This window comes from Columba livia, chromosome 8, assembly GCF_036013475.1.
Source record: "Columba livia isolate bColLiv1 breed racing homer chromosome 8, bColLiv1.pat.W.v2, whole genome shotgun sequence".
Lineage (NCBI taxonomy): Eukaryota > Metazoa > Chordata > Aves > Columbiformes > Columbidae > Columba > Columba livia.
The window spans coordinates 23909388-23926125 of record NC_088609.1 but is presented as its reverse complement, the minus strand read 5'-3'; the positions used below and the strand labels follow the sequence as shown (position 1 = coordinate 23926125).

Below are 16738 nucleotides of genomic sequence, written 5' to 3'. Positions count from 1 at the left end.
CTTCTGCTCTAGGATTACTACCAAAGTGGAAGAATGTTACTGAGAATGTCTCAGGCTTTGGGCAGAATAGTCCTAGCAGGCCGTGAAATGACCAGATTGGCTGGGTAAGTGTCATAGTGATTGTGTAAAACGTCTTTCTTAAAGTTACGTTGTTGCTGTTTCTCATCTCATTTTGAGAAACTGACTGTAGAATTAAAACCAATTGAGCTTGTGTGCTTTGTTCATTGCATTATCAAATATTTGGCTATAACAGGAAAAGGTTCTTCTAAATATTGTAAATGTTGGACAACCTCAGTGCGACTCTAAAATGTAAACATTCTGTTTCTATGCTGGGTTGGGTAACTTTGTCATTTTAGCAGTTTAACGGAGTATTCATAAGAGCTTCTATGGATTACTAAAACTTCTAAAGATTTCTAAAGATTAATTACTTATAGGGTTTATTTTTTTTTTCAGTTTCACAGCTCGAATCACAGAATTAATGCAGGTTCTGAAGGACTTGAATAGTGGCAAATATCAGCGTACGATGGTATCACAAGAAAAAGGTAGATGTGACATCATATGAAACGTGCATCTGTATGTAGTGCTCCAGTGTCTAATACTTTTTTCTTCATTTAAGATGCAGATAGAAATCAAGCTTTGCCTTTGATACCCGGATCTGGAGAAATTATCAACACTGATAACCTTATAAAGTATGTTTAAACATTTTCCACAGCTTCTATATTTTTAATGTAGTCTGTCTTTTAAGTCTTTCCTTCTGTCACTAGTAATAGTAGTTTTAATGCTCATTATTACAATATGCAATTTCTCTTGTGCTATAGTTTATTTACGAATAATTCCACCTCACTCCCACTCAGCATTTCTATTCTGGAAGTGGATCCTTGTCCTCTCCTGTTAGCAGGAGACATAATATGCTCTCTAGACTTTGCCCTTTTGGTAACATTTCTTGCTGTCCTTTGGAATATGACTTCCCAGACCATTTTGTTAACATTTTTTCAAATTTCTTCTTAGAAATATGTTGACTGTAGATTTTATTCCATGATACAATTCAGCTGTAAAAACTGGGGGCAAGTCTGTTTGTAGTTTCAAAATATTAGCTTATATTTCGCTATGCTTGGACAGTTCAGTGATGTACTCAAGTATCAGTCAATTCATCAGTTCTTTTCAGTATGAGGAACATTGACGTCGTAGTACTACTTAAAAGCATAAAGTAAAGCCAGTTAAGAGATTAAATAGCCTTGATCAGATAAATGTGGAAAGCAGATAGTGGAGCAGAGGGGAAAGGGGAGAGGGAAGAGGAAAAAAATGGTAGAGGTATTTTTATTATTTAAAAAAAAAACATGGGCAAGGTGACCAGAGAAGTAATTCATTGTGTATTCTACAACTGATGGAATACACGTCTGCTAGCAGGTTTAAAATGAATCACTAGGTTTATATCCACAGGATGTCTTGGAGACAAAAGTCTTAGAAGGATTCGGAAAAACATGAAGGAAAAAAAAAATCTAGATGTTTGTTGAACATTAAGAAACCACTTTTGGTTCAAGAAGTGCCTTAGCTGTTAATGGCTGGAAAGCGGGACAGTGTACTGAGTGAAGTACTGCTGGAGTCTTACCCTATTCTTTAAATGTCTGAGTAGGCACGCTGTGTTGGCTGCTTTTAGGCAACTGGGCTTTGTTTTTGTCTTACAATGCAAATAGGTTTGATCATGTTCCATTGGTGACACCTAATGGAGATGTTTTGATTCAAGACCTTAACTTTGAGGTAAGTTTTTTAATAAAACAGAAAACTGTGTTCATATACAATTTTTAAAGTGAGGATGATAGTTTTGGAGGTAATCTGATTTATAAAAAATGAGTAGACATAAATGGAGAGGTGTTTATATGATATGCTAAATTAGAACGAAATTAATCGTCATGTTAATTAAAAAAAAGGTAATAAGCTATTTTCCCAAAAATGTTTTTGTTGTTACAAGTGTTTTCTTCCAGCTGCAGCTGGTGCTAAACTAGTTGGAAAAAAACATTGGTGGAAATTACCCATTGTAATGTCAGAAAATACTATGTACAAGCCTATGACTTGTTGTTTGCGGAAGCTTTCAACAGTACTTCCTCACTACACTTCTCTAGTGTTGGCTTTGCATTTTTAGGTTCAATCTGGTGCAAATGTTCTGATTTGTGGGCCAAATGGGTGTGGCAAGAGCTCACTTTTTCGTGTTCTTGGTGAGGTAAGGGAACTTTTCTAAATAAATGGGGGGGAATCCAAAGCACTGTTGTAATTGGACTTTTTTGGTCAACTTTAAACCTTTTTCGTGTTGCAGTTGTGGCCTTTGTTTGGTGGGCGTTTAACAAAACCTGTAAGAGGGAAGTTGTTCTATGTTCCCCAGGTGAGGCCAAGTACATTAATTGACAATAGTGTTCTCTTTCTTCCTCCTTTGACTATGTTTAGAAATATTTGACATACCTTTTTGTTTCAACTCTATCTCAGAGACCATATATGACACTTGGAACTCTCAGAGATCAAGTTATATATCCAGATACTTTAGAAGATCAGAGAAAGAAAGGGATTTCTGACCAGGTAATGATAAGTAGTTAATTAACCCTTTGTCTTGCTTAAGATGAGTAGTGCTTCAGATGTAAAAATACTGAAATTGCTAGTAAAAACACTGCATTTAGTTTGTTTTTAATATTTATCAGGGTTGATGGAACACCAGCATAGTAGTGTAACCCTTTATAGTATTTTTCAATAATTTCTTTATTAAATTCACTTAAGCTCTATTTGTCGTTCCTCTTTCAATCGAAGGTGCTGAAGGAGTACTTGGATAACGTCCAGCTGGGTCCGATCTTGGAACGTGAAGGGGGCTGGGATAGTGTTCAGGATTGGATGGATGTCCTCAGCGGGGGAGAAAAACAGAGAATGGCAGTATGTCTCAAAAGCTTAAATACTTAACAAATACAGAACACAGGTTGAAAATGTAATCTAAATTGTAAGCAACTGTTGGTTTTAACTAAAAATTAATATTTTACTTAAAGAAGAACCCCCTAAAATGTGTAATATCTCCATACTGAGAAAACAACCTAAACCAGTGCCTGTTGTACTCAAAATTTAATTGGAAATGTTGACCTTTTACTACACCTTACACTGTAATTATATAAACAGAAGTTCTAAACCATTTGTTTTTTAAGGAAAAAAAAAAAAAAAAAGGATAGATAGTTAACAGCTATTGGATTTTCAGGCTTCAGTGGGTGCCAACTTAGAAGAAATTCCCTTCCCACAGTAAATCTTTGGACACTAATTCTTAGTTTAACTTTTAACACTGCATTATTGGTTGTAGTTCTGTATCCACAGTAGCTTTTTGGTTTACATTCCAGATGGCAAGATTATTTTATCATAAGCCTCAGTTTGCAATTCTGGATGAGTGCACCAGTGCTGTTAGCGTTGATGTAGAAGGCTACATTTACAGCCACTGCCGAAAGGTAAGCTCTCTGTTTCTAGAATTATACCTCTGTGCATTAACAGGAAACTTTGAATGATACAAGGCATGCTCTTCCTTATGCCTACTGCAGATCACAAACCAAACAAACAATAAAAACAACTTAGAAGGGCATGCACACACCCTTTATGCACACTAGAATTCAATAATTGTTTGTAGTCTCCAGGCAATTTAGACGTACATGTAGCCCCTTACTAACTGGTAACCTTGTTTTTCAAGATAAACTCTTAGAATGTCAAGCGAAGATCCATTAATCTAAAATTTTACATGTTTTTGTTGTTTGAGATGTTTCTTTTGCTTGGGCAACAGAAATGAAAGGCTGGAAATAAACATTTCCATCTATTACTCACCTTTTTAGATTCCACATACTGCAGTGTGAAATATCAGTAAGATTTAATTTCACACCCCTAGCCTGGGAAGGAATGGACTTGAAATAACATTAATTATTGAGTAGCAGTGTTCTCAGAATGGTAATGGAGCAAAGCTGTGCATCCATTGAAATACGTACTCGAAACTTGAAGTGGGAACTTAGGGAGCCTTCAGTGGTAGTAAATTGACACTAGATGAGGACTCTACAGAAGAATGGTCATTATTTCTTGAACTAATGTTGCCACATTCATACTGGTGTTCTGACAATTTTCTGTTTCACATATACTTGTTATTCTGTTAACTTGAATGTTCATTTGTACTTTTGTTTTGGAGTTACTGTTGCCAAGTGACTAATGCACGTTCTTGAAAAACAGAACTCCCAGTTAAGCTGTTTTTGCAGAAAGAAAAAAACTTACCCTCTTTTGTCGTCAGAGCCATTTTCATAGAATCATAGACTACTAGGTTGGAAGGGACCTCAGGATCATAGTTAACCAAGTTGCATGGAAACAGAGGAAGATTATTCACCTTCAAAGTGTCACTTTACGTTTATAATTAACTAATAGCGTTTGTGGGTTTCGCTCTTTTTGCTGTTAAAGTAGACTTCTCTTAATCACCAGGTTTTGTTGTATTACCTGACTCCTACTTTACCTCCTTTGCCCAGTTCATTCTACATTTTGCCAAATCATTAGGAGTAAAAGAAAAGTGAAAACAATTAAAAATATAAATCCCTGTTGTAATGCCTAACCTATGAGAAAAAATAACTGCTTTATTGTGTGCATTTTTTTCATGTAGGTTGGCATCACTCTCTTCACTGTCTCACACAGAAAGTCGCTCTGGAAACATCATGATGTATGTAGTCTCTGCTTTTGTTAAGGATATCTGTAGGTAGAAGGGGTTTTGGTATTTGCCTTTCTGTTAAATTGACTTTACAATTTGAGGTGTTCTCATTTTATACCCTGATAGGCTGTGTTCTGGTTTTTTTATGTTAAAAAGTTTTACTTTCATAGTCCAGTTGCACTATTTGAAATATTCTTAGGCTTCTAATTATGAAGGGAAAAGTAACCAAAAATCCTTAAATGTAAAAATGTAAAAGTAGCCTCAAAAATATGAAAGGCTCGCTAGACACTTAAGTCTTTTTTTTGGTGTCAAAAAAATCCCTTTAACTAGAATTGGGTAAACAGCGTGGACTTTTTGCTTTCAAGGTGCCTAATATATCTATGCATTAAAAAAGTTCATCTTGAATATGTGGACTTCTTTTTTTCCAAACTAAGTTTTTACTGTCGTAATTACTTTTCATGCAGGCAGACTGTATGTGTGGGAAAAATACTGAATAATACACAGGGATGAACGTGTGCCTTACGTATATTGTCACAAAACCCAAGACAGGAGTGTTAAATCAAGGTGTGCCCATTAGCAGACTGATGGATGATATGAACAAAAACAGTTTACCTTTTTTTGCCAGAGGCAGTTGAATTTAATGAAACATGATGTGGGAGAAGCTTACCCCCCAGCTAGCTGAGCTTAAGATTTTGCATAAGAACTACTTCAGAATATAACTTATTTAGGAATGTATAGACCTGGTAATTTTAAGGTGACTGATAATGTATGTTCTTTTATTTCAGTTTTACTTGCATATGGACGGCAGAGGGAACTACGAGTTCAAGAAAATAACGGAAGACACAGTTGAATTTGGATCTTAACTCATGAACTGAACTGCTGCAGAGATGAACTGCCACAGATACTGGTGATTACAGAAAATGCGTAGAATCACAGACATTGTACAATAAAACTACTCAGCTTGTTTTTTAAACAAATTAACTAGGATAACCCAAAACAAACTGTTAAGCATTTACTTTTATGTAGGATATTGATAATTGTGTATATGTTGGTTTAATTATTGATATGTACTAAGAATGTCCTTATTCTTGTGGTTTAAAAACCTGCCTAAATTAAATTGGGCTTAAATCAGTGTAACCCGATTCATCCTGGGATGCAAACCATTTGAAATCAGTTGATTTGACTTTTGTAGACCTTCTTTCCCTTCAGTGAAAAGCCCTGTTAAAATTAGGGTTGCTACCTCTCTTCTTCCTGCAAAGCAGTCTTGGATTTTTGCTCTGTTCTATGCATATTTCTGAGTTATCTCACACGGTGCAGGACATTCCCCCACCTTCAGATCTGTGCCCTGTTAAATGAAAGAGCCTTTTCCTTGACCAACCCTTGTCATTTAGCAAATACACCCTCGCTGATAAAGGATGGACTGAACCTAAAAGACAGAAGTAGTTCCTTCTGCTTAAAAAATTAAGCTTGGTCTTTGCTGGCTTTCAGATTATTTTTAACATCTGTCCGTCCATACAATTTTCTCTTCTGCTCAGCAATCCTATTCTCTACCAATTTAGCAAGAGCTTCATCCATCCCCCCACTCCAGCTGTCCTTTTTCTGTCAGAGAAATACTTTGGTAATGAAGAGTCCAGAGGAGGCTGAGGGAGGAAAGGACTGGAGAAAAAACAAAGTTTTGTTCCATGTGTCAAACAGTCTGTGTGTGTTTTCAGTTCTGAGGAAACGAATGGCTCCCACAGTAGAAACAGAGAAAAGAATATGGGTCCAGTCGTTCTCCTCTGGAAATCAGGAGGGGTTAGAATGGACTCAAAAATGTTCATCTGTGACACAGCAGACTGTTGTCTGTCCTCTGTGTGTTCAGTCCTGTAATACAGCAGTTGCTTTTTCCAAGTTCTTCCTTTTCTCCCTCTTCAAAAACTGAGATCTCCTTGCAGTTTTAGCTGCCCTTCAGATCTGAGCTTAAAAGTAAGTGATAATGGTAATTCCTGCTTGGACTTCTGGGCTGCGAAAGATGAAATTATGCTTTCATCGTTCACATTTATTCTCTTGTTTGTCATGAGATTTCTTGATTTCTGATACAAATTATTCACCAGTGATTCTTGTTGTTGTCTAAGGATCTCTGGGCCCTGTTCGTTTTCTTGGTCCAGCTGCCAAATCCCTTTGAAGAAACAAAGCTTTTAAAATCATTTACTGTAGCCATTTTTTTCATACAGATGATTACTGTGATTGCCATATGAATTTGACATAAATGCAGCAAGATGATTTTTGTGATCAGAGAATAGGAAAGTGTTAAACAATCACTGTTTAGGCTTTAAAACAAAAATTTACAATACCTGTTATACAGTGAAGGTCTAGTAGATTTTTAGTGTTCCATATAAAATTTAATGTAGGAATGCACTACATGAAGGCATGCATAAAATATGCAATAAATCTGTTCTCTGTGCATCTTTGTTAAGTGTTTAGATTAAATACAAAGCCAACTTTTTCTAAAACGAATAGGTACTTAAATGCACCACTGTCTGTTAATTCTTACCCAATTTGATTAGTTATCATCGTTCACATTGAAATTGCTACCTGTTGTTATTTTTCCTTTAATCATAGTTCTTGCCCATACCTGTCAGTACTACTGTTTTTTCGTAGTACTCAAATGCAAACAGCTCTCCTGGAGTAAGAATCTTGTGGCCACAGGAGATGCACAGTATAATGCAGCAATGAAAATCAAAAAAGCCTCTCTGAAGTGTTCCATATTCAAGAGAATAAAGTACCAGAATAAGGTTTTGTGCTTGGTCCACAAGAAGGCAAATAGATATCTCATCTCATCTCATCTCACTAATTGTTTTTCTGTTCATTGATTCTCACATCAGCCATAACATAGCATGTAGCAGCATGCTGTATGTGAGGTGGTCGTCTTTTTTTAATTGTAACCGTGAAAATAGGTGTGCCAGACAGCTATTTCTTTTCTTTTGTGAAAGTTCTCAGCACAAAGGCAACTTCTTCTCTTGGAAGGGATGTTTTAGTAGCCTTATAGAAAGGCAAAAAAAAATATCTCTAAAATGAGAAAGTTGCTGTTATCCTTGTGACTAGGGCAGGCTTTGCAGTGGGATAGTGAACTTGGGATACTTTAATGTATTTTTAACACTAACAAACAAAACAAGCTGACACTTATATAGCAACCTGGCAGCCAATCCCAAGGTACTTCACAATTGACTTGGTTAATAACAGATTTTTGTGTAATCACAGATTTATTTTAAAAACTAAAACAAAACAAAAAAATCCAACTGCATAACCAAGGAGGAATAGCTTTGCCTTTAGATGCCATGAAGTTCTTTGAAACTGAGGATGCTAGTATTACCTTGGGGCCAGGACGTAGTGTTTCTAAATAGACTGGAAGGAAAGAAAAATATTCTTCTGTGCTTGTAAGAGAAGCTTATAAAGAAAGCATTAAATAGAATGATGGCTTAGAATTTTATTCTTAAAAGGCCTTACATTAAAGTATTTTGAGATAGACTTGGTCTAATGAAAGATTGTAAACAATCTAATGAAGATGATCCAAGTCTCAGGTCTGTTGCAGAATTGCACTGTGATACTGTATTTTAGCTGTTAGTTCTTCTTAATACCATAAGCTGGAAATTTGCAAATTGGAATTCTGAACTATCTTAGTAAGACAAAGTACTGATGAATATTTTCAGTCTCAAACTGTTGGTGCTTTGAAGATGGTACTGGTAATAGTCAGATGACTGCATTTCAACAGTGGTGGGAAACATTCCTGTATGCAAATACTGTAAAGTGTTTTGGAGGGGGAAATGGCGCTAAATAAATGTAAGACATTAAGTGCCTCTGAAATAATAATAAATCTAAAGATAAAATGTATGTAGGCTTTTTATGTTTCTTGATGATGTGATTAGGAATTTTGTAACAACACGGTGAATGTACTCAACAAATCTCAAGTTACTTAACGAGCCAGTTGGCTTGTGTTCAGCTTATATAGCCCATAACACTGTCTGAAATTCGCCCTGGAATCAGCCAGATGATGCCATCCAGTTGTAGGCTTAACAGAAAACATGAGCTGAATGCTTGAAGGTATGTACTTAGAACAATTGGATTGTACGTGCATTAATCTGTTCTAAGCCTGCACTGATTCCGACCTCTCCTCTCTCTCCTTTGTCCGCTGGCCACCTCTTTTACCTTCCAAGTTATTGATTTTAGAAGGGTGCGGACCTGAATAAGGTTAGCACAATATCAGTACTAAATGTGGAAATTATTTTGAGTGCTCCTTAATCTTTGTGCCTTGAGGAAAATGGGATAATCAGTCTCCACCTTTATTGTATTTCTGTTTTTAATGTGGTTAGGTTATGCTTAAATGAACTGATTTCAAGGGTCTTCTCTTGTGATCAGGGTTTTCTAGTGCTAATTAGTACTAATTTTTCCTTCTCTTAGCTGAGATGAGTTGTGCAACAAGTGTATTGTGTAGCATTCTTAAAGGGTAGAGCTCCCTTTGAAAGGAAGTTCCTCAACCATGGATGCAGGCTAAAAACATAGTTGTCATTCTTCTTAGCTGGTGAGCTAGAGAGAAAAAGAAATGAAGTTCTGTGTGAATGTGATGTTTAATACCTAAATTTAATATTTAGAGTGGTGTGAAGTCTGTTACTTGTTCAGCTCTGGGCTCTCAGCTGCCCATTTCATTCCAAGTGCTTGGTTTGTGTGCCTCAACACTTCAGTCCTTGCTTACGTAGAGGAAAAAACATCAGTTCCTGAAAGAGTAGAACTAAAACCACGGAGCAGCAGATTCAAACTCCTTTTCAAGGATCAATCCATCATCTTCTGAGGATGTCCGGTAGCCTTGGCCTAGTATTTCTGAAGGTTTAATGAAGCTCCAGACAGCTGCCCCCTCTCAGAAAACATTAAGTCTTCTTGATATGAAGACTATTTCTTGCGGGGAGGTGATGGTGCTTTCTACAGCACTAGCATGGGTCTGGGATAAGGTGCAAGGGGAACAGAACATCACTCCGAACCTTGTCCCCTTCCATCCCCAGTGCAAAACATGCTTCACTGCATAGTGGCTGTATTGTTCTTATCAAAAAAACACAGCAGGAGACGCTCACAAAAATCCAACTTGCCTCTAAGCCTTGTAATTCTTCTGGGAAAAATTGGCATCTTAAGCTACATCCTGGGCAGTACGTGTGTTGCGGGGGGATCTTGCCCGAACGAAGTGGAGCCACTACCCCAATCTATCCACGGTAGACATGAGCAGCTGGACAGCCCAAATAGAAGATTACTTTAGCACCATTTGAAAGTGACTTGTGCTGTAAGAAAATTCTGGATGTACTGCCACTTTGTTAGCTCTGTGCTGTGTACTGGAGAAGATGACTAGTGAGAAACAAAGCAGCATACAATGCTACCATGACACTTATTTGACAGGCTTTTAAAGTAAATCACATCTAGTATTGACAATATAAATGACTTATTGTGCTTCTGCAAAATAGGGAATTCAGTCTGCATGTTTCGTAAATCTATAAAGAAGAAAAATCCCATGGATTAGGACTGGAGAGAAAGAACTAATTCAGTGATTCTTCCACAGGATTCAGCTCTTTGCAGACTCAGCATGTACCAGCGCATCACCTAATCTTTTGAAGTGGTCTAGAAATGTGAAAAAAACATCAAGATGTCCTATCATCAACATAGGAGTTAAAAATCGATTATTAAAATGTCTATATAATTGTCATACTTACTTTGAGATGACGTAAAAATGTCCCTGATAATGATTTCCTGAAATCCAACTGTGAAAAATAGTAGGGAGACAAAGTTACCTTGGTTTTATAGAAAAAAATAAACCACAACTTTTGTCTGTCAAGGAGAAGATCAACAGTGTGCAAGTGCCAATTTCTGTTTATAAAGCTGCTGTCCTTTCCATGAGCATAGAATGAGGTTTCTTGGTTTTATGAATCAGTGATGTGCAGCTGTTTTAGGAGGAGGTTGAGTGTTTTTCCCTTCACATGTTGTGGTTCCAGGCTCTTGCTAGTGTGCTGGATACAGTCTGATTTTTATTAACAATGCCTTAAACTTGACCTGAAGTTTAGAATTGCAGTACACGTTACAGATTCCTGTAATATGTTTGTTTGTATGTTCTGATGAAACTCATCCTGCCACGCGCATTCAAACATAACATGAAACTGGTTTCATCTTGAAACAGAATATAGCTAAGCTTGATTAGCAAGAAAGCAATTTGTCTTTTAACATAAAAACTTTTGAAACATGTTATTTTCGAAGTTGCTCAGCCACCTTTGAACTTCTGCATCGTTCTCTTTCCTTATATGCAAAAGCGGAGCCAGATGACAGGCAGCCTGGAACTTCACAGACAGAAGCTGTCTTAAGGGAATAATTTGAAAAACATGACATACAGGGTTTAAATAGAAATAATATGCCTGAACATCTGGTGAAATTCTGTGGGGATTGACTTTGGAAACTCAAGACATTTTGCCAGTGATCCTGCAGGGAATGCAACAGTGCAAGAATAATCATCCAACTGGCATTTTAAAATAGAGAAAGGAACTTGGACACTCCACTTCTGTGAAGTGTTATCTTCCACAAACCAGGCTTAACAATCACAATCTCTCTCACACTGTTTAGAAACCTCACTCTTGGTCACCTTTCGGAAGTCTAAACCATAAAGATTCAATACAATGGCTTTTACTGGCAAAGGGAGCGCTTGTGCTGTAGGGCCGAGCCCTGTTCACCGCTTTGCTTGTCCACAAACCACCATCCTTATTCCCCACCCATCCCTCATTCTGGGAAACAAGTGGCATCCACAGATGATGCTGCACCAAAATAGAACACAACTGGAAAAATGAGGTCAATGCTGTCTGGACAAAACTAAGAGTGCTCAGATTGGTTTACTTGGGTAGAAATAGGGAACTCCACCTACATGACTGAGCAAATTTTTTGCATTAAAATAACCTCAGAGTTCAGCACATATCACAGCTAATTTTTTAAACTTGATTATAGAAAATATGGAGAATACTGCTCTGGAAAATATACTCCACATATATAATTGAAGAGACATTCTTCTGTGTAGCCAAATATACCCTTCATTTCCTTAGACTGAATAGTTTGGTGCAAGCAGGTACTAAACCCCATTCGACTGATTTTAATTGTTGTGAATCATAGCAAGGTAAGTAGTGTGAAGATGCTCTTCAAAATAAAGTAGCCTTTATTTACTTTATTGTGGTATTCTAGTGTGGAAATGTATTGGCACAAAAGCAACAGAGTTAAAAACAGAGCTGTGTCAGAAGCTGCGGATGTGACAGACTTAGTAGAAGACTGAGATATAGTAGAAGTACTATAGAAGGCCTGACAAGCTAATGTATTTGGGAAAATAACGGTTAAAAAGAAAGTGTGTGCTGGAGGCTTCTTAAAACTCGGGTGCAATCTAAAGTATTGCAACAGAACTTGTCTGGAAAGCCAGGAACCATTAGCAAATTTTTTTGGAACTTAGTAAGGAACTAAGGGCCAAGGTCAAATCTACACATTGGCATTGTTGTCTTTTGTTAACCCACAAATACTAACTAGATAACAAACAATTTAAAATAGTTTTTTCTTTTTTTTCCTTTCTTTTAAATTAGAATAGGTGTATTTATAGTAGTACTAAGTAGAGAATTTTGAAAAGGCTGTGTGAGATTAGTGCTTCAGTATTCAGGAAAATCATTCTTCTTGTGTTACCTTGGTAAACTTCCCCTGAGGCACTGGGGTGCATTATGCCAGTGGGATAGAAGGGACTCGAATAGGCGGGGCTGACAGATGGTAGTAGTTCGTGCATGTCTCATGTATTTTATTGTCCCTGATGTTGTTGTGTAGTATAGTGACCTGCCTGAGAGTCATGGGACCCTCACCTGTGACCTGTTTCAAATTCTTGTGTCTGTGCCTCTAGAGTGGAAGGTCATTCCCTCAAATGCCTTTTTTTTTGGGTTGCTTTTTTGAGACAAGCTCAGAACTCAAAGCACGTAAAGCCCAAAATAGCCCGTTACAAACACAGCTGCATTCCAGCTATTCCTACTCGTGCCTTTCTTTTCCCTGCAGCTGACAGCAAGTTATCACAGTTCCAAACATAGCTTGTACTTCAACATAACTTGGCTTTTTACAGCTCAGTTTATGCTGTGTGCAGTTGTAACACATTTTCTAGTGCTCCTAGAAGGCTTCAGTCCCTTCTCGGGGGTTCTCAGGCTGTTTTCTAAGAGTTAAAAGGGCAGCAAGAAGAATCTGTTTTCTGTTTGAAGCATACCAAGGAAAGAAAATCTGGTAAGAAGCTTAACGTTCAATGTGAAAAACTCCTAATTCTGAGCTACTCCTGAGTTTTCTGAGACTAAAAGAGAACTTTGTCAGGAGAAGGAAGTATGGTTTTGTGTGGGCTTTAATACTATAATGCAAACAATAGGTAAATAAGTACTTGTTGCTGCCAGCTGGATTGTTAACTGTGCCTTGTTTCCAGCGGTGCTTTAAAACAGGACAAGACAAGGTTTGTTATAACCCAAGATCCCCAGTAGTGAAATGAGGATTCAAACTGCATATCTGTGTACTAGCCATTTAGGAAAATTTGAATTGTTAACATACTGCTTATGCCTTGCTTTGCCGCTTGGGGTCACCTTTTGTAGTCGCAAGAAACCTAACGCCAGATGCGCAGCTGCAGAATTGATGGAGAGGCGGCTCACCGAGTGCAGGTTGTGTCTGCAGCACTCCCGCTCCGAACGGCAGCGCCAAGAGCAAAGGAGGAGCAGGTCTGGTTGTGGCTCTGCTACTCTAACAATAGCTGCAGCAGCGACAAGCCATGGTATGTTTGCACCCTTTGTGCTTTCTGGAAGCACATCATCATGTTATGAATAAAATGGAAAGATGGGAAATGCGGTTATCATCTCTGTGGAGATGTATGTATTTGGTGTAAACAGATGGTAAAGTATGAAGGCAGCAGAGGGAAAACCTGGGATGTACTCTTTTAAAACAAATAAACCAAAAAAAACCCACACCCACACAAACACCATTTTTTCGTCTGGAATAATGAGTATTTTTAAAATCTAACTTGTCATTCCAGCTCCTTCACTACACTAGATTTTTAATTGAGTTATGTGATTACTGAAGAACTAATTAAAAAACTATCATGTGATCTCATTGGGAAAATATCTATTCAGAGGAAGGAGGTTTTTGATTTAACCTCTTTTGATGAAATAGTTTTGTGAATATATCCATGTCTGAGTACTTAGCTGTTTAAATATTTCTTGAACTAATAAGGTAGAAAATTTGAAAATAAAAATGGAAGAAAACACATCAGTGAGGATAGCTGAGATCTGGAACTGTGAATATTCTTTGAGTTCAGATTAACAACTTCATGGCTAATTAAAGAAGCCACTAAAACATTGATATTTAAAGGTAATTAAGTGCACAGAGAAAGGCACTCAGAGCAGTGCTAGCAAATGCTCTGGGAGTTATTGATCCAGTTACAGTGACCTAGGGAAGCTGTAGACAGTAAAAATAGGAAGGAGCAGAATGTTGTGAGCTTCTTGCAGGAGCAAATCACTGAAGCATGTCACTAACAGGGCACAAACTTTGACAAGATGAGAAACAGGCACAATTTCTGGAATTGGATATGTGAGACAGGAACTGACTGTAAAAGCTCTGGAGACAGTGAACACGGCTGTGTCATTATTCCCAGGTGCTGGCAGGTTTTACTGGAAGAAATAGTCCCCAAGGCACATCTTTGTATGAACTTGCTTAACTGAGCTACAGTTAGAAACTGAGGAATTACAAGAAAAGAGGTTCTTGCAGGGACCTTGTGGGAGGTACAGAAACGGGCTGTACGGGCCGAATGCCGCCAGAAGCAGCAGAAGGATCTCACTGGCAGGAAGACTTCTCATTGTAAGGCGGAAGGAAGAGGAGTTTCACAGCACATCTGTCCTGGTAATTAGGCCAGAACTTTTGTAAGTGTCCTGCTATAGAGCGCTGGAGGAGACACACCAGCACACAAGGAAAGGGCAGCTTTCTGTGACAGCTTCTCTTTGTCAAGGGAATGGGCGGACTGCGTGAGAGAGCACTGGTCATGGTGGGTAATGCCACACCTAATGTTTGTGGAAAGATTTTCAGCTGGCTGGTTCCTGCTTCTGGCCTGTCTAGCAGGTGTTCTTTTTTGTTTTTCTTGTCTTCCTCAAACATTAACACCAAGTGTTCTCTGTTCCCCAGTGACACACAGGCTATGGGAAGCCTGGATCGATCCATGTGGATCGATACTGTGTAATTAGAAGACTACTCTGTTGACTCTTGGGTCTGGTGCTGTCAAAAGCCCACTCCTGTGTGTTACAAGGTTCTGAAACTGTGTAGCAATCACTACTAACCTGCAAAATCATCAGCATTACAAAACTAAACCGAGAAGGTGATCTGTCACAGCTGTTTATTTTCACTTACTTAATGCAGAAACTCTTTGTCCTGAGTTGCCACGTAACTAGTGATCCAAGTTAAGCTTATAATCACATTCTTATCATTACATGCCTCTCAGCAGCAGCATTCTCGCAGTGGAAAGCTGAGTCTGCTAGAAATAAATTAGCTAAGCTGCTTGCTGCCATATCTATCATATATGCACTTGTGAAGTCCTGTACAGTTGTTCATTTTAAGTAATGGTAGTAATTTTCCTGTCTGTAATGCTTTTAGGGCTGGCAGAATAGTAACAGAACAATACCAGCCTTTATTCACTCATATGAAGAAGAATGCGGTTTTAAAGCAGTACTATGAAACGAAAGTGCCTTGCTACAGTAGGCAGTGTTACCTATTCATTTGTATAAGGAGAGAGCACAAGTACTGCATCAGGGAACTGCACAAGTGGTTATATCCACATGAAATAGCCGTATACCTTCTTCTGCAAGAGATGACAAGAAGCAAAGTAGAACATGGAATCGGGAGCATCAGTAGGAACACACTTGCTTACAGAAACCTGCTTGGAAGGTAAGCTGGGGAGCTTAGGTGCATAGGAAAAGCCTTCCCTCTCTCACATCGATTCCCTGGGTGGCTGGCTCTGTCTTGAATCAGTACAGTACTGAAGTGGCCACATGTGTTGTAGATACGATCTAGTCTTTCTTCCTAGTGACAGTACCCTTTATTCAACAACTTTTGCCCACCCTGATACTCTGAGAAAACTGAATCCCTGCATAAAATATTTTGCGTGGGCTCAGTACCCTGGCTCAAAGGATAATGCTTCCGGAAGTTTGCAATAAAAAGCCTGTCTCTCAACTCTCTCCACAAACAGCAAAAAAACCTCTTTGAAATAGGATCTGCGAGCCCCGTGACTCCGGTTACTCAGCATTGTTGGACAGTAACATACTGCAGCTAGGGAACAGAAGCACTTCAGGTTTCCAGAACTTGTGCAGTAGTGGATAATTCTTATGTTGTTTAAGACACTTGTTTGCATTTATATGAGCATTCTTTATTTATTTATTTTAATAAAAACAACATTCATATTCAGCACAAACCAAAAATCTCTTAAGTAATGAAGCATGATTTATAATATCATTCTGTGTAGCTCATGACAATCAGCTGTATGGTCTAGTTTAATAAAAGCTTTGATGTAACCTACGGGCTTTTCTTCTCCTGTGAGCTCTTCCCTTTTCTCAGCTTGGCACTGAATGAAGCTGAGGAAGCAGAACACCACAGGGAAGAGAAGTGATGATGACAGCCTTGGAATGTTTTAAAGTTTACTCCCACAAGCTCTTGTTTGATTGCTTTTGTAAGATTCCTCTTCCATATAAGGCTTATGCATCAGCATTTATTGCACAATATTAAGTAAACAGGGGTCTTTTTGAGAGGATGATGGTGTTTGTTTTCTTCCCTCTGTAAAAAGGAGAATTAAAGAACAAAGAAAGCCCCCATAAACCAGATTCACATGTTCACAGGAACCTTAATCCATACAAGGAAGGTATCTATAACACAGTAGGAATGAAAAACATAAAATACAGTTGTGTAAAAATTGGTAGATTTGGATATTGATTTTATATAATGTTATTCTTTCCTATAAATGCA

At 38.0% G+C, this 16738-nt stretch overlaps 1 protein-coding gene across 2 annotated transcripts in view; it reads left to right on the top strand.

The window, feature by feature from the left end:
- Positions 1 to 8560, top strand: part of ABCD3 (ATP binding cassette subfamily D member 3) — a 28335-nt gene extending 19775 nt beyond the window's left edge. For both annotated transcript variants that reach the window (XM_065071108.1, XM_065071107.1), the window contains exons 13-23: positions 13 to 104; positions 454 to 542; positions 617 to 689; positions 1695 to 1758; positions 2141 to 2218; positions 2312 to 2377; positions 2479 to 2568; positions 2794 to 2913; positions 3363 to 3467; positions 4646 to 4702; positions 5476 to 8560. In XM_065071108.1, coding sequence (XP_064927180.1) covers positions 13 to 104; positions 454 to 542; positions 617 to 689; positions 1695 to 1758; positions 2141 to 2218; positions 2312 to 2377; positions 2479 to 2568; positions 2794 to 2913; positions 3363 to 3467; positions 4646 to 4702; positions 5476 to 5553 — 912 coding nt within the window. In that variant the 3' untranslated portion in view covers positions 5554 to 8560. The remainder of the gene's footprint in view (positions 1 to 12; positions 105 to 453; positions 543 to 616; positions 690 to 1694; positions 1759 to 2140; positions 2219 to 2311; positions 2378 to 2478; positions 2569 to 2793; positions 2914 to 3362; positions 3468 to 4645; positions 4703 to 5475) is intronic.
- The last annotated feature ends 8178 nt before the right edge of the window (positions 8561 to 16738 follow it).